Raw genomic sequence first — 27,249 nt, 5'->3', positions numbered from 1 at the left:
ACCTATACCGTGTCAGTGACCTTGTGGTGGTCTTCCGGAGAGCACCATGTAACAAGCTGCATCTCCAGTAGAAATATGTTTATGTATGTGACCTAAACACCCCTTGGGCATCTGTGTGCTGGCAATAGCCTGCTAATCACCCATGTAATGACCATTCCTACAAGGATAATAGTGATAACTGAATGCCCAGTATTGTAGCTCAGTTTAATTATTATTGCATAATGTTTGCTTAGTTTATTTTGCTCTCATGAAGGACTGCTGTACTGTATCTGATATCCTCTTTATGTTTCAGATACTGTGAACCAGGCGGATAAACCCTCCCCTGGAGGGGGGGTTGACAGTTTCTTCAGCTCGAAGGTTGCTGTTTTTGCAGCAATTGGTGCTGGATGTGTCATCTTTATTCTCATCATAATCTTCCTGATTGTCTTGCTTATCAAGATCCGAAAACGCCACCGCAAGCACACACAGCAACGGGCAACGGCGCTGTCCCTCAGCACCTTGGCCAGTCCCAAGTGCAGTGGAAATGCTGGCACTGAGCCAAGTGACATCATCATCCCGCTGCGGACTACAGAGAACAATTACTGCCCTCACTACGAGAAGGTGAGCGGTGACTATGGACACCCTGTGTACATTGTGCAAGAGATGCCACCTCAGAGCCCTGCCAACATTTACTACAAGGTCTGAAACCATCACAACTTACCTTGCTCCCTATCAGTGGGATGGCTTATCAAGCACCAGGAGCACAGGCCAAAGGTCACTCTGCATTAAGGGACTCTGGGAGACGGAGCAATAAGACTAACTTTCCCTATGTTAGGTATTTTTATATAGTTTGCCCCATTATTCTGCTCTTTCCTGTCCAGGGGAGGGTGGTTTGGATCTGCTCCTGTATGCACTTTGCACACATGCAGTAGTCATCCCTTACAAGATATGTGAGGGCAGTCTGAACGGTCTTCCACGATTCATCTTGTGGAGGCGCAATGATGCAAGCAGTGTCGATGGCTGTGATATAATTCTTCAGCAAAGCGATGTCCAGTACTATGTTGGCAGAGTGGCAGGCATAGGTTCAGCAGCCTATGTTGGGATGGATGCCCTGATTTTGTATGCGTTGTGCCAGAATATCAGTGACCCTGTCATGAGCTTGTGCTGATGGGTTATAGGGCACGTAGAGAACACAGATCCTACCTTCTGTGTTTGGCTTCTGGGTGGCGCCATGTTTGACCAATGAAAACCCACCTTGGCTCCATGAAGGTCTTGTGGTATCTTAATGCGTTTCTGAACAGCTGTAGACAAAGAGCCAGTGCGCTATATGCGTTCATCCACTCATGCACACTACCTGTGCACTGGTACATAGCACACATGCTACCTGTGTACGCATATGCACTTAATTGCACACTCCTTCCAGTAGGCTGCATCTCCCAAATCCTGCCCATTGGTTCCATTATGATGAAGTTAGTGGAGTTGATGGACATCATGAGTGTTGAAAGTATCACACAGTTGTGTCAGAATTGTATATGTCCTGAATCCTGTTGGAGGCAATCAGCGTACACTGCCCAACAGGTATTCAGGATTCTTCATAATCGCTGTGACCTATACACCGGAGCCATGCCCCGCGTGGGCTGTACTGAGCATAGCCTGTGCTGGTACTCTTCTTTGGGAAGGGTTATTTTGGTGAGAAGTAAGAGTTTAAATGTGACCCTTGCAAAGTTCTATATTGAGGTGGGCAACAATGACTAATGATGTGGGATTTTGTTCTGAATCATTACAGTAATATTTCCACGTTATCATTTGCGATTTTATCACTGGTGACTTTTCATAGTTTATCCAGCATAGTTTTTGAAAGGCAACTTATTGGCAATCTGCAGAAATAGAGCATCGTCCTTCTGTTCTCTTAGGAACGTGCCCCGTGCAGTGACTCAGTATTCAGAGCATCTTGTTACTGATAAGATGGGGACCTTGTGTGTTGACGGCAATCTAATCTAACTAACGCTACATTGCTGTCTCAGAGACAACGTCTCTTACCACTTACAGAGCAAGCCTACATGGAGCCAGATTTATACTTCATGTGAAAATAATTTACAGGTTAAAAGCTGCCTCAGTAAATTTAGTTAATCACATAACCGTGTGCAGCAATTTGCTCAGTGACTGTGCCAACTTAGTGGAAACAATTGGCACAGTGCTGGGTAAAGATTTAAGATGCATAGTTACAAACCATTCATAAACTGACCTTTTGTAGTGCACTTTCATTGTGCCCACTGCATTGTGTTTGATCAACAATAGAAAGTTTGTTACATTGACCCACTATTTCCTTCAGCATGTGCAATGAGCATCCAGGGAAGTCCTATAGTTTGCACTCTGCAAGGTTGCTTTTAAAAAATGCCCTGTCCTGCAGTATAGAAGTGAGTGAACCCTTTCAGACTACTTAGCTCGGGGACCACCAAACACCTGCATACATCCTCCACACACACTCTTAATTCTTTGCCTGAATGATGCATACACTATCTGTCCATAGTAGAGACCAATACATCACTTAGACCCAGTCAGTGTGGCTGCATCTTTTCCAGCACAACGTTTCTATACCTTTCGGCTGTTCAACATCCCCCACATCACTATCCACAGAATGCATAATTCCTTTCCTCGGCTCACACCACCAACACTGTCCCTGAACATAACTACCATCACCAACTAACCCCCCCCCCCCTCCCCCTCCCCTTTCCTTGTATGTTTCTCCACCTTTGGCTCCATAAACAAGGACATATGTCCAGTCCTGGGAGTTCATTTGGGCAACGTTAAGAGAAGAATGCTACTGCAAACTCCATGCCTGCCTTGTTGGTTCTTCTATTTACAGGCTGTTTGTACACTTATGACTGGAGTGTTCTATACAGACACGTGTGTTAGTTCCCTCCTCTACACTTAACCCACCCTGTTGTAAATCCTGTTGAAGTGTTCCTATATGCTTGTCTGAGCACAACAGCCGAGCTGGGACATGTGCTGCTAGTCTGTCTTCACTCTGCTCCACTGTGACATTATGGATGTGACCACCTTAGAACTCACACACAGATGGCGTTTTACTCATGTGCTTCATCAGTACATTCATTCATTCACTCTGAATAGGTACAGCTCAGCTACCTGGGCTTTTTGAAGGTTGTGTCACGGTCTCGTGTCACCTGTGCATCACTGGATTTGTTCTTTGCTTTTTGGTACTAATCTTTCACACCTACTAAGGCCATGACTGACAATACACATGTGCGGGGTTGCTGTGTAATTCTCACCGATACTACCTGCCTTGCTAGAGGCACCTTCAGCGCACCTCCCTTTACTTTCCCCCTTGGCAGCTCCTGTGCCCTGTTTTACTTTCTATGCAGAGTTGGATCTGGTGTCATTTTTGTACTGAGGCAGATTAAGGGCTTGTGTGCTCTAAGGCAGCAGCTGTCTGTCTGCTGTAGAGGGGCTATGAGACTTTTAGTCTCTTGTGAGAAGGAAAAAGGCCTTAATATAGAATTTAAAAAGCACCACACTCCACCCTCCACCTCATGTTCTCATTCAGCACTGGTCTATGCTAAAGTTGATTTTTGGAATTTTTCAGAATGGTAGCGGCTGAGTTATTCGGAGCAGGCCGGACGGGCAAAATGTTTTTAAGCACATGACAGAAACCATTATACCTATAAAGGTTCAGCACTCTCTTACCTTGTTTTAAAGTCTCTAGTTGCATTCATTAAATTATAGACCGCAAACCCGTTTCATTCATTTTTAATAGTGTTTCAATACGTTGTGTAGGTTAAGAGCAGTCAGGATCATATAATATATATTTATAATATACATTACGTACAATATGGTCTTGCCAGTCTCTCCATTTTCGGATGTTCTCATGCTTTGGTGGCTGGGCTTTGTTTTAGCTGCACAAAACTCACTACAGCAATGGTTTCTTTTTTATTTTAGGTTTTTAAATATTTTAATTGAGCCCCAAGGATCTTTGTCAGGCACCAAGCGCCATGTACATATGTGAAAATAAAAGGTGAAATTTAAACTTATTAGCACCTTTTTCATATTTCAAATTTAATTTTTTTTCTGTACCTTTAAGAGATTAACTTTGATATATTTTGTAAATGTGTTTTTTTTAAAGAATACTGTAAAGCTGTTTTTGTATAAACTCCAAATTTATTTTAATTTTGTTTCCTTTATCAAGGTAGTTTTTTTTTTTTTTTTTTTTTTTTTGTTTAAGCACCCCTTACTTATTCATAGATGAAGGGGTGTATTCAATAGCTGTCGGAAGCTGCCGTCTTGTCGGAAAGATGGCAGTTTCCGACAAGTTTCGGTCGGAAGGGGTTCCGACCTATTCAGTGCCGGCTGATTTTTTTTTTTTCCGACAAGTCGGGAATTCCCAACTTGTCAGAGAACGCGTGTATTGTCGGATTAGCCGCGGATCCACGTGTTCGCGGCCAAATCCGACAAGTTTTGGCCCCTGTTCCGACAATGTCAATTCGACTTTGTCGGAACTGGGGAGATGAGATGGGGGTGTGGGGACAGGTGAGTAGTGGCAGCCTCCCAGCAGCACGGCAGTGGCAGCAGCAGGGACGGACACCGCCGGCTCAGCAGACCCGGCCGCTGGGGGACACAGCAGCGGCGTCTCTGCCTCACCACGTACTAACAGTTGTCGGGAGCGGCCAAATCAGACAGTTGGATTTGGCCGCCCCATTGAATACTGACCTGTCTGGTCCTTTGACAGGTATTGAATACACCCCGAAATCATCAATCACCTTTAAAATGTATTCACAGGATATGAAGCAGGCTTCAGTAAGAGTCGCATTAGTTATAATAGAAGAGCGGTTCCAAAATATTTTGGCTGTACAATATCACTAATGAGATTAAGGTAGGGTAGGTAATCACTGGGCAAATGTGTGTAGCCCTAGCTATGAACTTAAGGGTATATTAGACGCACAACAAGGGCAGCAATTAAATTCTCAAACCATTGGTCATCCAGTGCTTTTGTGTACCTAGGAAGCGCAAACACCATTAAAAATGTTAGTTATTGCCAGCAGAAAGTAGTGGTGGTAAAGAAAGGCCCTTTGTTCGTGTGAAAATAAGGAACATTTCTAAGCTGTTTTCATCCATTATAATGTAGCTCTTTTAAGTATCTCAAATGTAACATTTTGTTTGTGTGTTGCACTCGACGTATGGTTGCATCTGTCACTGTACATACAGAAAGTCTAGATCCACCCATGATCCTGTGCTTCACAAAAGGTCCCAGCTTTGCTCACAAACCAAGGCAGTTACAGCAAGCAAAGGCAGCACAACATTACTAAAAATGGAAAGTCTTCTGTGAAGTTCTAAAGGACCCCATTGCCTGTCTACTGTGTGACAAAGAGCCAATGGATAATTCAGTGGGTCATTCTCAGCGGTAACGCAAATAGTTTGTTTCTTCTGAGCATTAATCTTGCCCTGTGCTCAGTTGCAGCCTGGGCACGCTGCAGGCTAGAAGATATTTGATAAAACACAACTGTGAGAAGATTGTGGTAAAATAGATAAGTTTTACGTTTGCTGGACTGCAATATATTGTTGGTCTGGCAACTAAAGTGGTTAATAACAAATGTATTCTATGTAGTAGCTATCAATTTGACCGTTTTATGTAACAAAATCTGAAATCCCAAATGCATAAATCTTCTAATCATTATCTTAAACCACAACTTGTCCTTCTGAAGTCTGCAATGCTTTGTACTAAGGGGCTGATATGTAATCTTGTTTCTCCTGAGTAATACAGGCTGCGGCACAATCCATTCTGTCCCCCACGTTTCCTTTTTATATGCGTGTTGCGATAAAGGGTTATCATTAGGATAAGATTTTCAATATAGCCACCATATTTGCTGCATCTCTGACCATGGAGAGCGGGCAACATCCCACATCCTGAAATATCTTTGCTGTCACCTCCTGTACCCCTTTCAGCTTTGCAATGTCACCAGTTACAGATTAGGACGCAGTTTAAAAAATGGTAGGAAAAACACTTTTATATATATATATATGATAGATTTTATTTTTTGTTTTTACGTTTACTTTTTGAACTGTGCCTTTTAGACCCTGAATTCTCGGACGGAGCTTCTGGCTCCAACCTGCTATGCACGCCATTTCATGTCCGAGGCCCCTCAGCCAGGACGCTTGACTCATATCGCCTGGTGCGGGAGGCGGGGTTTGACTCCATCACTTTTAGGGAAGAGATTTCCGTGCACATATTCAGTTTTCAGTGTAAACTGCATACTCAGATAACACTACTGTTCTCTCATCATTCCTCAGGCACTCTGTATTTTATTTCTATTTTATTTTTCTTCATGCTTCACTTGAGACTTATTACTTATTTTCTTTGTTTCCTGTTTGAATACATTTTACCTACAGCTCTGCAGTTTAAACTTCACCCCATGTCCATGTTTAATGCCTGGAACTCCAGTTACCTGGAGCTATGTTGGAATCCTGATATATTGTTAAATAAAGTTTTTTTCCTATGGAAATGATCTTGTGTTTTTTAAATTGAATAAAGTGAAAAGTGTTAATCCAGTTTCTAAGAATATTCTAGAAAGCGTTTCCAAACCTGACTACTTACAGGTTATATTTTCATGTTTTGGGCTACAGTCTGCTGGCAGTATGAGTTTGTGTGTACAGTCAGACAGCTTTATATTTAACAGTTGAATTTTGCCAAACCTGAACTAATCTTGTACACACGTCCAAACCACAGTTCAGTAGTGGTCATCTTCCACTTGCATTTATGTGTATATGCTGGATAATTTCAATCACCTTTTTATAGAGTACTGTATTATGGAACCCCATGCCAATTTGGCTATTTAAGTGCACTCTAGCCATTTACAGTACGTATAACGTCTTGATTTTAGTAATGGCTGTGATTTAAACACACAGATGTATACCTGCCCAAAACTATGGGGAGATGGAAGTGCAAAGAAGTAACAGATCAATACAATTTCCTAAATTGAAGGCTAGGAAGTTTTCCCTTTATTATTTGAGGTAGATTCTCCATATTACAGGTGTCCTCATACACGGAGCCTCAATACACCATACGTCACGAGACACCCGGTGCGTGTAGCAACTTTTTCTTTAAATTTGCAGGGCAGACCCAGCAAAACACCACTCAATGTGTACTGCACAGAGATTATTTATCTGTACCAAGTTACAGCTGAAGTATAGCAGAACTTGTAATTAAAAAATTATCCCAGTGGCCTCTGCATCGTAGCACTTCTTATACAGATTCAGACTCCACACAGATGTACAAGTGTCACATATCAAATGAATCTGTGCAGTCTTTGAGCAGTTTTTTTTTTTTCAGATGTAATTTGTGCAATTAAGACACACATTCAGGCTAAAAAGATGCTTGGCGCAAGCAGTCGCACAGGACTTGGCGTCTTGAGAAAAGCTGTTTGGCACGACTGTGGCAATAATGTAGGAGTACACAGTCTGTAGTGGATACTAAAGAGTTTAAAATGGGGGTCTGCAGCATGGCCAAAAAACTTCTGTGTAAATTGAGGTGTTTTTGAGAGCAGTTTGATAGACATGGTTATTAATCTTTAGCCAAATATGCTAAAGACTGGTCAAACATATTTAAGAAACCTTTAGCATCCTCATACAGTTGCTGCTTAGAAAAATGCAATTTGCATAAAATGACAGATGCAAAAAAGGTTGGTGAGAAAAAGGTTATTAATGCCAGCAATAACTGGTTTGTAGATAAGGCTAGATTTAAAGAGGTTATGTCCTAATCACAGATCCACTTCGACTATTTTTGTTTTTAACATCCGAATAATTATTTGTTGTGTGTGTGTGTGTATGTGTATGTGTATGTACATGTGTATGTATATATTGTATGTATGTGAGCACTTCAGAAAAACCTGACAGCATTTGTTTTCACATTCTTACTAAAGTGCACTCGGGTCAATGCTTTTTACATGGGCACAGCATGTGTAGGAACGTTTTTGTGTAATTATAGATGTGTCTTCTCTATACTGTGTTCAACAATGGAAATTAAACTCTGACTTCATCTTTATAGGTTTGCAGAGTTAAACGGGAAGTATTAAGTCCAGATTGTACTGCTGTACTGTATAACGCAGCAACTGAATTAATCTCTTGCCCATGTCTGAGTGCTACTGACGTGACGCACTGGTGTGCCTCAGATTAGGTCCATTTAGCAGGGATGAGATGAGGTATACTGTAGAATGATTACAGTAAAAATCAGAGCAGGGCAAATAAAGTAAATAAACCCTATGTCTGTTTAATCTCCTTTCCAGTAACACGTGAGAATGTTACTGTACCAACAGAACTTACTGGCTGGTCACGTGAATGGAAGCTGTAGTACAGCTCACTGCTCATATGAGACTGTATCAGAGCTTGGAGAGAAGAGCATCAAAATCTACTCCTAACTGCCATTTTTTTTAAAGAGTCTGTAAAATGACAGATGCTGATTGGCTGGTACATTCTCTCTCCAAGCTTTGGTACATCTCCCCCCATATTAACTATACAGAGACTACAATGGCCTTTTATGGCCAGTATGTTGATTCTCTGCAATGTATCTCATGCACATAAATTACCTGTTTTGTGTGTGTGTGTATGGGGGGGGGGGGGGGTTCTTCACTATAAACATTATTAAATTAATAACACTCTGTACACATACACTACAAAGCCTGATTGGTATAACAAACCACACAGCAGCATCGATTGTGATCCTGAATACAATAGGCCAGATTTAGAAACTGGAAGAGCACTTATGGGCATATGATGTAGATCTGTTTCCATTTTAAGACCATTCAAAGTTAAATAAGTTTAACTTGGGAACCTATACACACTCAGACTTTGGTAACCGACTAGGCCATTTTAGACCTAATTAGCCAAAATAAGGATTACAGTGTAAAGGCTCATCCGAATGTCGAATCTGTTTAGAATAAGTATCACAGGTGACATGTAATCTTCATCCAGCTGGGCTACAGGTCTGCTGTCGGATCCAGCCCTGTACCTAAGCACCGGATGACCAGACCTGTCAGATTTGCCATTACTTGTATTCAACTTACAAAGAGATCCAGATTTGAAGCTTCTGTGTAATAGACCAGTCACTGCATAATTACTGCGTCATAGACCTTTGTTTGTGGGATGTTGGCTAAAAGAAATTATATGTAATCCTACTAAATATCTTTCTGACTGGCTCAGCAGGTGTTTGAACTCTCAGGTAATGAAGTCACTGACTTTCTTGTGGAAGGGGTCAGAGGGCAGGCTGAAAGTCAGTAACTTTAAGGTGACTGTTGAAAAAAATGCTCTATTCTTAATAGCTCCTTTTAGATTTTCATTCGACCTCTTAATTAGCACCAATCTACAGACATTGTCAAGATGACGGCAGCCTTTTTCCAAAATGTTTCATGAAACCCTATGGCCACTTAATTGTTAACATAGTGACTAACCCAAAAGTGATTGCTCTGATCATCCATTAACTTTCATGCAATGAAAATATATGTATCACCACTCTGGGACAGCTACTTATCCACCTTACTCAATAGTTTGCCGCAAACAACTATTTTGACGCTTTATTCTTGAAGCAAGTGCCAGCAACGTCTACAATGACAAGGTATGTGCATAGCCAAATGGTGTATCTATAATTGGTGCAAGGAGTGTGGTCCACGCCGGACCCTGCACTCGTATATACTTACTTGTATACGTATCCCCCCTCATCTCCAGAGTTCTGCGTTGGCTGGTGGCCCAGAGCTGCAGAAATCACAGGGAAAATGGTGCCGTTGCCATTTTCCTGGTGATTTACACAGTTACTCAGAAATAAGGTGCCTTTTTCCCTGCAAATGCATAGTGGACTCTGGCACAAATTCAGAATCTATGGTGCTGTCAGAGAGGAGGGGTCCCTCATGGATTCTGCATATGGGCTCTCGCCTCTCTTAAACCACCCCTGGTGTAGCTGCTCTCAGATGGACATAAAAAAAAAAAAAAAAATACAACTTCAGCACAACTAAAAGATTGAAAAGAAACAGAAAGACCAATACTAAAGGAAAAAAGCACTGTAAAGAATAGAAAGTTAAACTGTAAAGGAGCCATAAAGGAAGAACCCCCAACCTGTTTGAAGCAGGATGGGTGGGTATAGCACAAACTAAACTGAAGAAAAACTAAAAGAAAACCAGACTGAAATGATAGTATAACACTAAAAGCATACTAAAGCAGAAAGCGCTTTCACAAAGTTAAACAGAGACAAAAACAAATAACATGGTGGATTTAAGGAGCGGTAAAAAACTCAGTAGAAAGAGACTGTAAAGGAAATAGAGTAAAAATAAAAAGACAGGTCCTAAATAAGAAGGTACTTTCACTACAACCCAGAAAGATTGCGTCCTAGAGGACAGTGCAAATTCTGAGTGAAAAAAGGACCCAATTTAAGGCTTACTCTTGGAGAAATGCCACCTCATAAACTTAATTAAAATGTTGGAGCAGTAATTATACTACTACAATGTCATGAACCTAGCAAAGCCCTGTGTAATGCACTAGATTGGTTGTCAAGCAACATTGACTGACTGAAGTCTTTACAAGATCCTCAAAGGGTAATTGGGTACTTGTCCATAGAAATGTACTGGCACCAAAAGACCCCAACCTGCCCTTTACATTTATTCTCTTTAAAAGCTATGGTCAAACGTTATGCACTGTTGACATATATTTACAATGTTTGCTATTTAGTCATGGACAACTTTTTTACCTTTCCCAACAAGTCACCGTTTTATCAACTCGGAATCAAATTTATTGACCAGCAAAACAGTACACCTGGAATTTGTTTCCAGTCAACTGCACACCACAAATATTCAACATACAAACATAAAATAAAAAACGGTCAACATACAATCATTAAAACCAACAGAGCTAAACCAGCAATGTTTTAGAAAAAGATTTACATAATTGAACAATTATTTAACAAACAGATTGCCTGAGGGAAAAAGCTGTTTTTGTGTCTGACCGTTTTTATGGTATGCACTCTATAGCACCTACCTGATGGAAGCAACTGAAAGAGACCAGCCCAGATGTGTCTCATCCATTACAATATAGCTAGCTCGTTTCTCTACCCTTGATAAATACAAATTCCTGAACAGAAGGCAGACCCACTCCAATTACCCTTTCTGCAGTTCTCACAATTCTTTGGAGCCTAAGCCTATCACGTTCAGTTGCTGTACCAAACCATACCACAACCAACGAGCATAGCACAAACTCGATTATGGCCGAATAGAACAGAATCGGCAACTCACATGGGAGGCTACATTTTTTCCGCTGCTGTAAAAAGAACAGTCTTTGCTGTGCTTTTTTGACAATTGCATCAATATTAACCCCCCACTTAAGGTCCTGTGAGATTATTGACCCCAATAACTTAAAGAAGCCCACCATATTTCCAGCTGTTGTAAGTGGGGGGCACAGTGACTGAACCCCTCCTGAAATCCACAACCATCTCTACTGTTTTTAGTGGATTAAGCTCTAGATTTGTTTTTACAACACCACAGGGCCAACTTGTCCACCTCTCTCCGATATTCTGACTCGTCCCCATCCTTGATAAGGCCAATGACAATTATGTAATCCGCAAATTTCGTAGATGACTCACCAGCGACACAGTTGTTAGTATACAGTGAGAAAAGCATAGGGGATAGTATGCACCCCTGAGGAGCACCCGTACTAGTCATACATACACACACTCGAAGTGATATCCCCTGCTTTCACAGACTGTTTCCTGATTGTTAAGAAATTGACAATCCTGATGAGCAGAGTATGTATGCTAAAGCAAGATGACCAATTATTTACTAAAAAAATCTTCTGCAAGGATGACTACTCTGTAAGTGAGCATCTCCAAACCGCAGTGTCTTTCTTCAGCAAATTTACTAGGCATGCTTTGTTTAACAAACCCTGTGGGGCCACACATGGATAGGTGTTCAATCCTTTGCTCGTGATGGATACTTTATCCATCTTCAGTAAACACATGCTCATGATTCTGCAAATTATTTATTACTAGATTATATATTTCTTTTTTTTTTTAAATCTTAGAATTGTAAGCAGTAAAGAGGGAGGGGTAAACAGAACTAAAGATGTGCAGTAGGACAAGGTGTACAAGGGCTTGACACATTCATGAAGCAGAATAATCCATTCAGCAGTACAGTATTAAATCAACTACAGGTTAGAACAAAACAAGTTAGGCATCACACACAAGAACACCAGAGATAATAGCAAATTATATTTACCGATAATTTCATTTCTTCAAGATACTTCATGGCAGCCATTACTCTGGGATTGCATCCCATTCACTTAGTTCTAGACAGGGAGTTGTTTCACACTTCAGGGACCGCCCACTTAGGGTATATAGAGCTACTCCTCCTCAGTCTTTTGAGTGTCTCCTCACATTCGGTTCCTGTGGAAAAACACACTAAAAAAGGGAGGGTATATTATAGGCTGCCATGAAGTATCTTGAAGAAATGAAATTATCGGTAAATATAATTTGCTATTTTCTTCTGCACTACTTCATGGCAGCCATTACTCTGGGATATACCAAAGCATAATATAGGGAGGGTAACAAATAGTCCAGCAAACAGAAATTCATGCTTAATTACCCCATTTTATTCATTCATCGCAATGCCCCTTCAAGGACATCACTGTCAAAGTGGGCGCCAGCCAAATCCAGAGCATAGTGACTAGAGAAAGTCTGAACAGACGGCCAGTTGGCTACTGTACATGTCTTTCATTGATACCAAAGCATCCTTAACCCAGGAAATTGCAACAACACTGGTTGAGTGTGCCTTCAGATTTTATGAAATTTTATGACTACTTTCTTCATACACCAGAATAATTAGCTCCCTGATCCACCTGGCGAAAGGTTGCTTCATGGGTGCTCCACCTTTCTTTATGCCTACATGTAAAACAAATACTATGTTTTCCAAAAGTTTTTCACTCCTATCCAAATAGACAAAAAGTGCTTGTCATAAGTTCAGCATATGCAACCTTTCTTCCTTCTCACTTTTAGGTTGTGGGAAAGAGGACGACAAAAAAAAACCTCCTGGTTTAATGAAGCGCTGACACCATCTTTAGTAAAGAATCTGTATTTGTTCTTTGCACATCTTTATCTGGCAAATAATAAGATATGGACAGAAAGGCCTATAACACTTGTAATTCACTGACCCTTCTGACTGCAGTTCAGTATCAGATTCAGATCCTAGGGGCTAGGACCATTCATACTGTAGCTTGACAGAAACCTTTGACAGAATTGACTTCAGACAGTTTCCTATCCAGCAACATGCTGAAGGCTGCTATCTGTACCTTAATGGTTGATACAGTCAGACCCTTCTTAACCCATCATAGAGAAACTGCAATATTTGGGGTGTTTCAACTCTTCTGACGTCAAATTCAGATTCGGCCCATGAGATAAAGATATTCCAGATCCTATAATAAATTAGAGGATAACTTCTTTCTTGCTTGAAACTGAATAACTTGTTCAGACAATTCTTTTTCTTAATAATTCACATTCAATTTCCATATCATCAAATGAAATTTTTTCAAGTTTAGATAGACTGGACCCGGGTATAATAGACCTGGTGTGAGTGGTAACATTCATGGACTCTCTGCTGCCATACTCTCCACTGTTGGGAGCCACACTCTCCTTGGCTGGTAAGGAAGAATTATCACTTCTACTTGCTCTTTTCAGGGTTTTTTTTTTTTTTTTTAATGACACAAGCAATAGTAGGAATAAAGGAGGGAACATATATTCCATTGTGACATTCCCTGTTAGGGAGAACATGTCTGATCCGCCTGTTAACAGCAGGTGGTACCTAGAAAAGAAGAGGGTTTTTTTTTTTGGATGAGCGTCCATTAGATATACCTGCGACCAATCTCTTGAAATATCTTTGCGTCCGCCTCCTATTATCCTGGCAACACCTCGTGTCTGCTGAGAAAGTCTTCAACAAAGTTGTCTTTTCTTGGTACATACAGAGCTTACAGAGAACTGAGATGACACTCTGCCAAGTCTAAAAATTCTTATCACTTCTAACAGCATTCGACTCTTGGTGCCACCTTGTCGATTTAAACATGGTACCACTGCCACGTTGTCCGAGAATACTTGTAGACAGCTTTAGCGTTCCAAATTGCCCTTATTTCTCGCTGGTTTGAAGTACTCATCTTCTCCTGACAAGTCCAGAAACCCTGACAACCTTATTGCAATAGACGCACTACCAAACCTGTTGCACTTACATCGATTGTAAATACCAAGCAGTGGTTTTCTGTCAAGGAAGTTCTATAATTAGATCCGGACCTGTTTATCAAGACAAAGGCCCTCATTCCGAGTTGATCGGTCGCAAGGCGAATTTAGCAGAGTTACACACGCTAAGCCGCCGCCTACTGGGAGTGTATCTTAGCATCTTAAAATTGCGACCGATGTATTCGCAATATTGCGATCACAAACTACTTAGCAGTTTTAGAGTAGCTCCACACTTACTCTGCCTGTGCGATCAGTTCAGTGCTTGTCGTTCCTGGTTTGACGTCACAAACACACCCAGCGTTCGCCCAACCACTCCTGCGTTTTTTCCGGAAACGGTAGCGTTTTCAGCCACACGCCCATAAAACGCAGTGTTTCCGCCCAGTAACACCCATTTCCTGTCAATCACATTACGATCGCCGGAGCGATGAAAAAGCCGTGAGTAAAAATACTATCTTCATAGCAAAGATACTTGGCGCAGTCGCAGTGCGAATATTGTGCATGCGCACTAAGCGGAATTTCACTGCGATGCGATGAAAAATACCGAGCGAACGACTCGGAATGAGGGCCAAAGTCTCTTGTAGCTTGACATAGCTTTAACTAGTAATTCAGGAAGGTTCCTTCTTGGCTGTTCTTCAGCAAGTTCTATTGTAACTTTCTCGTCCTCCATCTTGCTCAAAGGATATGTCTATGAGGATATTATTCCCAGCAAACATAGTCCAGTATGTAATGTCACATGCTTGTACCAATGTGGCCAGTTCTTTCCACATCTCTCTTGTTACAGAGGGACTACATACTGTAGTATCCACTTGTACCCTCAAGAACTGTATTTGTCGAAGTGGCTTTAGCTGAATTCTCTCCCAGTTTATCATCCTACTGTAATACTGAGGGATCTGTAAAGTTCTGTACACAGCATCATTCATTCTTTATTTTGATTTTCAGCAACATAGTAAGTTGTTCAAATACTGTTAAACCTCTAATCCTTTTGTTCTTCTAAGCATTAAGTGACACAAAGGAGCTTTGTAAATGTTCTTGGGGATGTTGTCAATCCAAAGGGAAGACCTGTGGACTGAAGATGTTTTGCCTTGGATGCAGAATCTGAGATTTTTGATATTCCCTGCATACCAGAACATGAGAATAGGCATCTCTTAGATGTATTGATACTATAGAATGCTCCTTTTGGTAAATTACTTGATGGGTAATATCCACCCCATCATAAATGATCCCAAATATATATCATTTTATTGTGAACAAAGTGACTTGTACCACATTTATAACAAACAATAGTAAAGGGAATTGGTACTTTAATTTTAGATTTGACATCCTCAGTAAACTTCTTAACAGTCCAAATAGATTTCAGTGTTTGCATAGGAAACCTTCTCTTCACCAAGCTGTCTTGAGATACAGATTAGTTCTGAACCCCCTGTATACTTTTCTAAAAAGAAATATGAGTGTAAAAATGTTTATTTATTTTGGATGACCTGACAAAATCTCCACAGCTTTTGAGCTAAATTCTGTATACTGTCATAGCACAGTGACTTTCAAATTCACAACTGTAACCTCAGTTTTCAGAAAAATGATTCCTTCTTAGAACCCCAGCAATTCCATCCAATACCTTTGAGATACTACATCCTGAACTCCTCTTTTCTGCACAGATTCCTGCCAATGCCTGACAAATTTCAGAAGACTGCCCCCTATTGGCACAGATGCAGGGGACCCATAGTAGTTATCATCGACTGCCTCTTCTGAAGGTTTGGTAAAAGGACTTGCCTCACTATTCCTGTAGAATATCTACCACCGTAGTACCATGCTGGCACAAAACGTCTGGCTGGGGAAAAAAAAATTGATTCATAGAAGATGGCATAGATAGGATACCTACTTCTATCCTGAGGTAACTTTCAGCCTGCTACCAAACAGCAGGGAACTTTCATAAGCAAAGAAAGCAGACTACTCCTTCTATGTAGATCTGCCCATAAATGCACCACAGAGCTGTAATTCCAACACATTCTATGAGAAAACATACAGCTATTATATATCTGTATATAGAGTCTTGACATGTTCTCTTCCAAGACTGTTCATCATAGTTCGTCTCAATGCACTAAACCTACAACACCTTGTAATTCCCAGATGGTCTCCCATCCAAACTAACCATACCCAACACTGCTTAGCTGCCAGGAACTGAAGAGATTGGGCATGTGCAGTGTATTGAAGATGTAATAATGAAGCTTTAGTAACATCAGTTTTAGAAAAAAAATTGCTGTATATGTATATTATATATATATATATATATCCACATACTTTATTTCTCTAACGTCCTAAGTGGATGCTGGGACTCCGTAAGGACCATGGGGATTAGCGGCTCTGCAGGAGACTGGGCACAACTATAAAGAAAGCTTTTAGACTACTGGTGTGCACTGGCTCCTCCCACTAAGACCCTCCTCCAGACTTCAGTTAGATTCTTGTGCCCGGCTGAGCTGGATGCACACTAGGGGCTCTCCTGAGCACCTAGAAAGAAAGTATATTTAGGTTTTTTATTTTACAGTGAGATCTGCTGGCAACAGACTCACTGCAGCGAGGGACTAAGGGGAGAAGAAGCGAACCTACCTAACAGGTGGTAGTTTGGGCTTCTTAGGCTACTGGACACCATTAGCTCCAGAGGGATCGACCGCAGGACCCGACCTTGGTGTTCGTTCCCGGAGCCGCGCCGCCGTCCCCCTTACAGAGCCAGAAGCAACGAAGAGGTCCGGAAAATCGGCGGCAGAAGACTTCGGTCTTCACCAAGGTAGCGCACAGCACTGCAGCTGTGCGCCATTGCTCCTCATGTACACCTCACACTCCGGTCACTGATGGGTGCAGGGCACTAGGGGGGGGCGCCCTGAGGGCAATATATGACACCTTGGCTGGCAAATCTACATCATATATAGTCCTAGAGGCTATATAGATGTAAAATTACCCCTGCCAGTATTCCAGAAAAAGCGGGAGAAAGTCAGCCGAAAAAGGGGCGGGGCCATCTCCCTCAGCACACTGGCGCCATTTTTCCCTCACAGTTCCGCTGGAAGGAAGCTCCCTGGCTCTCCCCTGCAGTCTACAGAAGGGTAAAAAAGAGAGGGGGGGCACTAAATTTAGGCGCAGTATAGATAATATATATATGATATATATAAAAAAGCAGCTATAAGGGAAAACACTCATTTATAGTGGGATCCCTGTGTTATATGGCGCTCTGGTGTGTGCTGGCATACTCTCTCTCTCTGTCTCCCCAAAGGGCTTTGTGGGGTCCTGTCCTCTGTCAGAGCATTCCCTGTGTTTTTGCGGTGTGTCGGTACGGCTGTGTCGACATGTTTGATGAGGAGGCTTATGTGGAGGCGGAGCAAATGCCTGTAAATGTGATGTCACCCCCTGCGGGGTCGACACCGGAGTGGATGGTGCTGTGGAAGGACTTACGCGACAGTGTCGACTCCTTGCATAAAAGGTTTGACGACATACCTATTGTGGGACAGCCGGCTTCTCAGCCTGTGCCTGCCCAGGCGTCTCAAAAGCCATCAGGGGCTCTAAAACGCCCGCTACCTCAGATGGCAGACACAGATGTCGACACGGATACTGACTCCAGTGTCGACGACGATGAGACTAATGTAACTTCCAGTAGGGCCACACGTTATATGATAGAGGCAATGAAAAATGTGTTGCACATTTCTGATGTTAACCCCGGTACCACAAAAAAGGGTATTATGTTTGGAGAGAAAAAACTACCAGTAGCTTTTCCTCCATCTGAAGAGTTAAATGAAGTGTGTGAAGAAGCGTGGGCTTCCCCTGATAAGAAGCTGGTAATTTCTAAGAGGTTACTAATGGCGTACCCTTTCCCGCCAGAGGATAGGTCACGCTGGGAAACATCCCCTAGGGTGGATAAAGCGCTCACACGCTTGTCAAAGAAGGTGGCACTACCGTCTCCGGATACGGCCGCCCTGAAGGAATCTGCTGATAGAAAGCAGGAGGCTATCCTGAAATCTATATATACACACACACACAGGTGTTATACTGAGACCAGCTATTGCTTCAGCCTGGATGTGCAGTGCTGCTGCTGCTGCGTGGTCAGATTCCCTGTCAGAAAATATAGATACCCTAGACAGGGACACTATATTGCTAAACGTAGAGCATATAAAAGACGCACTTTTTATACATGAGGGATGCACAGAGGGATATTTGCCGGCTGGCATCCAATATTAGTGCAATGTCCATTTCTGCCAGGAGAGGGTTATGGACTCGGCAGTGGACAGGAGATGCAGATTCCAAACGACACATGGAAGTTCTGCCTTATAAGGGTGAGGAGTTGTTCGGGGATGGTCTCTCGGACCTCGTTTCCACAGCAACAGCTGGGAAGTCTACATTTTTACCCCATGTTCCCTCACAACCAAAGAAAGCACCGTATTATCAGGTACAGACCTTTCGGCCCAATAGGGGCAAGCGGGTTAAAGGCGCGTCCTTTCTGCCAGAGGCAGAAGTAGAGGGAAAAAGCTGCAGCATACAGCCAGTTCCCAGGAGCAAAAGTCCTCCCCCGCTTCCTCTATGGCGGAGCCAGGTACGGTGGGAGCCCGTCTCAAATATTTCAGCAATCAGTGGGCTCGCTCACGGGTGGATCCCTGGATCCTTCAAGTAGTATCTCAGGGGTACAAGCTGGAATTCGAGACGTCTACCCCCGCCGTTTCCTCAAATCTGCCTTGCCAACCACTCCCTCAGGCAGGGAGGCAGTGTTACAGGCAATTCACAAGCTGTATTCACAACAAGTGATAGTAAAGGTGCCCCTACTTCAACAAGGAAGGGGTTACTATTCCACAATGTTTGTGGTACCGAAACCGGACGGTTCGGTGAGACCCATTTTAAATTTGAAATCCTTGAACACATATAAAAAAATTCAAGTTCAAGATGGAATCGCTCAGGGCGGTTATTGCAAGCCTGGACAAGGGGGATTACATGGTATCACTGGACATCAAGGATGCTTGCCTGCATGTCCCCATTTACCATCCTCACCAGGAGTACCTCAGATTTGTGGTACAGGATTGTCATTACCAATTCCAGACGTTGCCGTTCGGTCTATCCACGGCTCCGAGGGTCTTTACCAAGGTAATGGCCGAAATGATGATACTCCTTCGAAAGAAGGGAGTTTTAATTATCCCGTACTTGGACGATCTCCTGATAAAGGCGAGGTCCAGAGAGCAGTTGTTGGTCAGGGTAGCACTATCTCGGGAAGTGCTACAACAGCACGGCTGGATTCTAAACATTCCAAAGTCTCAGCTGGTCCCTACGACACATCTACTGTTCCTAGGGATGGTTCTGGACACAGAACAGAGAAAAGTGTTTCTCCCGGAGGAGAAGGCCAAGGAGCTGTCATCTCTAGTCAGAGGCCTCCTAAAACCAAAACAGGTGTCGGTGCATCACTGCACGCGGATCCTGGGAAAAATGGTAGCTTCCTACGAAGCGATTCCATTCGGCAGGTTTCATGCAAGAACCTTTCAGTGGGACCTGTTGGACAAGTGGTCCGGATCGCATCTTCAGATGCATCGTCTGATAACCCTGTCTCCGAGGACAAGGGTGTCTCTGCTGTGGTGGCTGCAGAGTGCTCATCTTCAAGAGGGCCGCAGATTCGGCATACAGGACTGGGTCCTGGTGACCACGGATGCCAGCCTTCGAGGCTGGGGAGCAGTCACACAGGGAAGAAACTTCCAAGGACTATGGTCAAGTCAGGAGACTTCCCTGCACATAAATATTCTGGAACTGAGGGCCATTTACAATGCCCTAAGTCAGGCAAAACCCCTGCTTCAAAACCAGCCGGTACTGATCCAGTCAGACAACATCACGGCGGTCGCCCATGTAAATCGACAGGGCGGCATGAGAAGCAGGACGGCAATGGCAGAAGCCACAAGGATTCTCCGATGGGCGGAAAATCACGTGTTAGCACTGTCAGCAGTGTTCATTCCGGGAGTGGACAACTGGGAAGCAGACTTCCTCAGCAGGCACGACCTCCACCCGGGAGAGTGGGAACTTCATCGAGAAGTCTTTCAAATGATTGTAAACCGTTGGAAAAGGCCACAGGTGGACATGATGGTGTCCCGCCTAAACAAAAAGCTAGAAAAATATTGCGCCAGGTCGAGAGACCCGCAGGCGATAGCTGTGGATGCTCTAGTAACACCGTGGGTGTACAGATCGGTTTATGTGTTCCCTCCTCTTCCTCTCATACCAAAGGTACTGAGGATAATAAGGAGAAGAGGAGTAAGAACTATACTCATTGTTCCGGATTGGCCAAGAAGAGCTTGGCACCCGGAACTTCAAGAAATTATGTCAGAGGACCCATGGCCTCTACCGCTCAGACAAGACCTGCTGCAGCAGGGGCCCTGTCTGTTCCAAGACTTACCGCGGCTGCGTTTGATGGCATGGCGGTTGAACACCGGATCCTGAAGGAAAAGGGCATTCCGGAGGAAGTCATTCCTACGCTGAATAAAGCTAGGAAAGAAGTAACCGCAAACCATTATCACCGCATATGGCGAAAATATGTTGCGTGGTGTGAGGCCAGGAAGGCCCCAACGGAGGAATTTCAGCTGGGCCGTTTCCTGCACTTCCTACAGTCAGGGGTGACTATGGGCCTTAAATTGGATTCCATTAAGGTCCAGATTTCGGCTCTATCGATTTTCTTCCAGAGAGAACTGGCTTCACTACCTGAAGTTCAGACTTTTGTTAAGGGAGTGCTGCATATTCAGCCCCCTTTTGTGCCTCCAGTGGCACCTTAGGATCTCAACGTGGTGTTGGTTTTCCTAAAGTCACATTTGTTTGAGCCACTGAAAACCGTGGATTTGAAATATCTCACGTGGAAAGTGGTCATGTTGTTGGCCTTGGCTTCGGCCAGGCGTGTATCAGAATTGGCGGCTTTGTCAAAAAGCCCTTATCTGATTTTCCATATGGATAGGGCAGAATTGAGGACTCGTCCCCAGTTTCTCCCCAAAGTGGTATCAGCTTTTCATCTGAACCAACCTATCGTGGTGCCTGCGGCTACAAATGACTTGGAGGCTTCCAAGTTGTTGGATGTAGTCAGGGCCCTAAAAATCTATGTTTCCAGGACAGCTGGAGTCAGAAAGACTGACTCGCTCTTTATCCTGTATGCGCCCAACAAGTTGGGTGCACCTGCTTCAGGGCAGTCTATTGCTCGCTGGATCTGTAGTGCGATTCAGCTTGCACATTCTGCGGCTGGACTGCCGCATCCTAAATCAGTAAAAGCCCATTCCACGAGGAAGGTGGGCTCTTCTTGGGCGGCTGCCCGAGGGGTCTCGGCTCTTCAACTTTGCCGAGCAGCTACTTGGTCGGGGTCAAACACGTTTGCTAAATTCTATAAGTTTGACACCCTGGCTGAGGAGGACCTGGAGTTTGCCCATTTGGTGCTGCAGAGTCATCCGCACTCTCCCGCCCGTTTGGGAGCTTTGGTATAATCCCCATGGTCTTTACGGAGTCCCAGCATCCACTTAGGACGTTAGAGAAAATAAGAATTTACTCACCGGTAATTCTATTTCTCGTAGTCCGTAGTGGATGCTGGGCGCCCATCCCAAGTGCGGATTGTCTGCAATACTTGTATATAGTTATTGCTTAACTAAAGGGTTATTGTTGAGCCATCTGTTGAGAGGCTCAGTTGTTATCATACTGTTAACTGGGTATTTTATCACCAGTTATACGGTGTGATTGGTGTGGCTGGTATGAGTCTTACCCGGGATTCAAAATCCTTCCTTATTGTGTCAGCTCTTCCGGGCACAGTATCCTAACTGAAGTCTGGAGGAGGGTCTTAGTGGGAGGAGCCAGTGCACACCAGTAGTCTAAAAGCTTTCTTTATAGTTGTGCCCAGTCTCCTGCGGAGCCGCTAATCCCCATGGTCCTTACGGAGTCCCAGCATCCACTACGGACTACGAGAAATAGAATTACCGGTGAGTAAATTCTTATTTTTTTTATGTTATTGATTTATTTACTTCAATGCTACCATACAGCCCTGCTCTCTGTGGGGGACTGTGAGGACCAGTTGCCGGGATCGGCTCTCCCAGTAGTAGCTTATAAAACAACCTCTGCTGCTGCAGTATCGGCTCTAGGTATTGTTCATCAGTTTAGGAACTGCTCATCATAAACAGATACATATGATAAATTCTCTTGGCATCACCCAGGCATTTATCAACATTCTGCCATCATAATCAAAGTCCATACTAGCAATGTAGGTTCAGACTTTCTATAATATACAGTACACTGCTTAGCCACAGAATATGAGGTTTGCTGAATGCACTATAAGGAGAGTGATCTTTAACCACTTCAATACAGGTACAGCTTCTTGCATCCTGACTTCTCTACACAGCACAAACTGTATATACTGACTAACACTATATTAATAAAGTGCCCTCTATGAGGACTTGCCTCTTTTTTGGGCACATACATGCTTTTGGGGAGAAGGCTCTCCTTCATATTGTCATAGGCTTGTAGCATAAATTGGAGGGACCAGCAGCTCCATTATTTCTCGGTGCACGGCGCCACTCTGCCTCTGACCCCTAACTTGGGGTGGGAGTATGTTCATACCATCTTCCTGGGACAGCCATCACCCATCACATGCACCTCTGCAGGGCCAGGGAGCATAAAAACACATGTGGCTGCAAATGGAGAGAGGAAAACCAGCAGCGATCTGGCTTTGTAAAATATACAGACAGGCACTTACTTGACTGGCCTTAAAAACGGCCGTGCACCAGCCTCTCCCCAGGGTGCCACCCCATCCAGATCGCGGCTACCCAGAGGCGCATACGCTGGGTATAGATAATGAGGTAAGCCCTTGGAACAAAATAACAAACAACTACACTGTCCTGACTAGGAGACAGGAAAAAAAACTGAGGAGGAAGAGGAGGAGTAGCTCTATATACCCTAAGTGGGCGGTCCCTGAAGTGTGAAAAAACTTCCTGTCTAGAACTAGGTGAATGGGACGCAATCCCAGAGTAATGGCTGCCATGAAGTAGTGCAATAGAAAGAGAACTAGTGATGGGGTTATTTATCATAGTCCAAGAGATGTGGGAGGAGTAGCCAAGGGGACCAGATGGTTGTGACGTTATCTGCTTTATTATTTACTACACTAGTTATATGATGCATCTTGTAAATAATATATATGTTTTTTTTAAATGCATGATCCGACATTTTGTTGCAGTGAGAATATGCTGTATATGAGTTTTGGTCATTGAGTTTTGAGACCATGGAGATAGGTCTAGGTCAGAGAGTCCCAAACTTTGTCATTACAGTCCAGGTTTTAAGGATATCCATGCTTGAGCATAGGTGACTTAATTAGCACCTCAGTCAATTTGAATTAACCATCTGGGCTTAAGCATGGATATATCCTTAAAACCTGTAATGCAATGGCACAGTTTGGGTAACCTCTGGTCTAGGTAATAAGGAGTAGGTGGGTAAGGTGGGGACCATGCAGCTAGTAACATGGGCTATGAATTGGTGAACACCAGTCCACATGGGCGTCAATTTCAGACAAGTCCATGTGTGGTAAATAGTGCCCTCCTGGCTGCATCCCCTCCAACACAACTCAGAAGAGAATGATGAAATTTTATTTAAGAGCTAAGAAACCAGATATCATTGCTGATGGCGTTTTACTGTTGCAAACTGGGGCCGCTGATGTGGCAAGGTTGGCCTGTAGCTGTTTCCAAATATCAGCCGCGAAAGTCTCCCCTTTGCCACGCTCCCATGCTACTTGATGAGTTTCAATGTAGGGGGGGGGGGGGGGTTACCATGCAAGAGTGGATACAAAGTAGATAGTATGCCTCTACAGGGGGAGTGTAAGTAACCTAGAGATCCATAGTTGTACAAGCTGGGGGTAATTGGGAATTATTTTCGGAATTATTAAAGCATAACAACTAAGATAAAAGACAGTGAGAAGGGAGGCAACATCTATCCCTAATGTCATCGTAAACTGGAAGGATCGTAATGGAGCCACTAGATTATTTTCTAAAGTAAAATGTGATCCATTTCCAACCCTGGTAAAAGATGTAGTGGCTGGTGATTCCATCGTAATATTATATTTAGCCAGTGGTATAAGGAACATGATAGCCACAGACTGGTCAGAAACTGCTCTTGCTGTGATTACATGCTTCTTGGAGCACTCCCCACATGAACATATCCAGCCAATGGAGTTATGGTCAAATATCCATTAAAAATAATTGTGTTACAATTGTGTTTATAAGTAACATTACTGAAAAGCACAGTATTTACCTTGTGGGAAGCAGATACCCACCCGCTAACGTAAACGACTGGAGTGTAATAGCAGCAGTGTCTTTAGAGGTAAGCAGGACGCCTCAGACTTGGATACCTTGCTCATTCTACTAACTACTGAGAAACAAAATCCCTCATATTAAACTTGTGCTTGGAGTGTCCTATTTTTCTTCTGCAACTAACCTACTAATGTTGCCATCTTCCTTATTGAGAAGAAAGATGTTTAAGTGATGTGCCTCTTATGGTAGCCAACCTTTGCTAATTTTCCTGAGCACTATTCTGGTGTACAAGGGAATATTCGCTACGTTACTGGTCACCAAGTGTCTTCACCGGACCGTTCAGGGAGGCCCTTGGCTTCCACTGCAGAGAATTCAATCACCCCATTCAGAATCCTGCTGTGGTTTTATTAATTCAATACAATACTCGCATTCCTAGGTCATTATGGCATCTATTCAGGACTGTAATCGTTCGTTTCCACATTTTTTATTGGACCCCGTTATTCAGCAAAGGAATAATGGAGAAGTTAATGCAAGTATCCATACCCTCCAACTGTACCCTTTTGGCAGGTACAGTGCCTTTTTTTAATGGTCTGTACCAATTTTTGGCTCTCCAAACTTCCATTGAAAGTATAGGAAAAGGGGCTTGGCCACTTCCCTTTTACCCGTGGCCACGCCCCCTTTTCTAATTTGTACCAATTTTTATGTGTAAAATGTTGGAGGGTATGAAGTATCTTCTTCATTAATTATCAGTCTTTATCACACTGCATTGGTTTGTCCATTGGTGTCTGCAAAGCTGAAGAGTTGAGGCTATTCTGCATGCATAAATGCATTACGATACACAAAATTTATATATTTTTTGCAATATATTTTCCACGTTATACTGTTTTTTTTTCCATTGTGATAATGATTCTGAGGTGGTTTTTCCCAACAGTCTCTGCTTCAAATTTAAATTCTAAAAGAAGAAATATACTTTGCGCTTTATGTACACTGTATCAAATTATATCAAACTATAGTGTGCAGTCTGTCATGTAGAATAATTGACTCAGTTAAACGTCAAAGATACGTATAAATCAATTTATATTCAATAATCATTAAAAATTACAAAATTTAAACGAACAAGCAGCATGTAGTTTGCAACAAATAGCTATTAAGTATTAACCACAATCGGTATAGCACATAATATATTAAGGCTATTTAGTTATATTTAATACATAAAATTAACACACACTGGCGTCCCAGTGATTATTAAAATGTCCCGCAAGGAATAATCACAGCCTTATAATGAAGAGCTTCTACTGATATTGATGTATAATTACCCATGTGCTGGTTCCTGAGATATTAAGTAGACAGGGTCCGTTTTTGTAGCTGTGCACATATATGGGTATATTATACTTTTTGGGATGATTATAGCTGAATTAAGGACTGCCTTATAATTACCACAGCACTGTTCCGAGCAAATGGTGATCTTTAATAGCTTGTACGTGGATCTCCAAAGGACACACTCCTCGTCATGGGTGTTAGACCTCACAGCGGAGGCCAGCAGCAGTCACTCAGTGAGGGCAAACGGAGTCCTGGGCGTCAGTAGTACAGCACGGAGATCAAAAGCAGTGCTCCAGCTGAGAGCCGCCGGCTGATGCGCCCGGCGTGTATCGGGCCGTGGTAAGTTGAAGCTGTGGAAAGCCGTGTGCGGGCTCAATTAGCGGGTTGATTTCAAAAGACTGAACGTGGAAAATGGGCGTCAACGCGTTTCGTCTCCTTGGCAACCGGAGACTTCCTCAAGACGGAGGAAGTCTCCGGTTGCCAAGGAGACGAAACGCGTTGACGCCCATTTTCCACGTTCAGTCTTTTGAAATCAACCCGCTAATTGAGCCCGCACACGGCTCTCCACAGCTTCAACTTACCACGGCCCGATACACGCCGGGCGCCTCAGCCGGCGGCTCTCAGCTGGAGCACTGCTTTTGATCTCCGTGCTGTACTACTGACGCCCAGGACTCCGTTTGCCCTCACTGAGTGACTGCTGCTGGCCTCCGCTGTGAGGTCTAACACCCATGACGAGGAGTGTGTCCTTTGGAGATCCACGTACAAGCTATTAAAGATCACCATTTGCTCGGAACAGTGCTGTGGTAATTATAAGGCAGTCCTTAATTCAGCTATAATCATCCCAAAAAGTATAATATACCCATATATGTGCACAGCTACAAAAACGGACCCTGTCTACTTAATATCTCAGGAACCAGCACATGGGTAATTATACATCAATATCAGTAGAAGCTCTTCATTATAAGGCTGTGATTATTCCTTGCGGGACATTTTAATAATCACTGGGACGCCAGTGTGTGTTAATTTTATGTATTAAATATAACTAAATAGCCTTAATATATTATGTGCTATACCGATTGTGGTTAATACTTAATAGCTATTTGTTGCAAACTACATGCTGCTTGTTCGTTTAAATTTTGTAATTTTTAAAGATTATTGAATATAAATTGATTTATACGTATCTTTGACGTTTAACTGAGTCAATTATTTTACATGACAGACTGCACACTATAGTTTGATATAATTTGATACAGTGTACATAAAGCGCGGAGTATATTTCTTCTTTTTGTTTTCCATATTGTTGGCAACCTAGCTAGTTGTCTTACTCAGCTGCTTTTGTTTCACTATTAACATACTAATTATTATCAGCGCCGGAAGATAAACAGTTAGGGACATTTGTCCTGTTCTGTTTTTTTTCTCAAA

General features: G+C 43.0%; 1 protein-coding gene across 1 annotated transcript in view; it reads left to right on the top strand.

Annotated features, from left to right (window-relative positions):
- EFNB1 (ephrin B1) overlaps positions 1–6,494 on the top strand; it is a 103,113-nt gene extending 96,619 nt beyond the window's left edge. Inside the window, exon 5 of the mRNA XM_063937088.1 lies at positions 293–6,494. Coding sequence (XP_063793158.1) covers positions 293–684 — 392 coding nt within the window. The 3' untranslated portion in view covers positions 685–6,494. The remainder of the gene's footprint in view (positions 1–292) is intronic.
- The last annotated feature ends 20,755 nt before the right edge of the window (positions 6,495–27,249 follow it).

This window comes from Pseudophryne corroboree, chromosome 8 (genome assembly GCF_028390025.1).
Source record: "Pseudophryne corroboree isolate aPseCor3 chromosome 8, aPseCor3.hap2, whole genome shotgun sequence".
NCBI lineage: Eukaryota > Metazoa > Chordata > Amphibia > Anura > Myobatrachidae > Pseudophryne > Pseudophryne corroboree.
The sequence above is the reverse complement of the archived record's forward strand: the minus strand, read 5'-3'. Positions and strand labels throughout refer to the sequence as shown.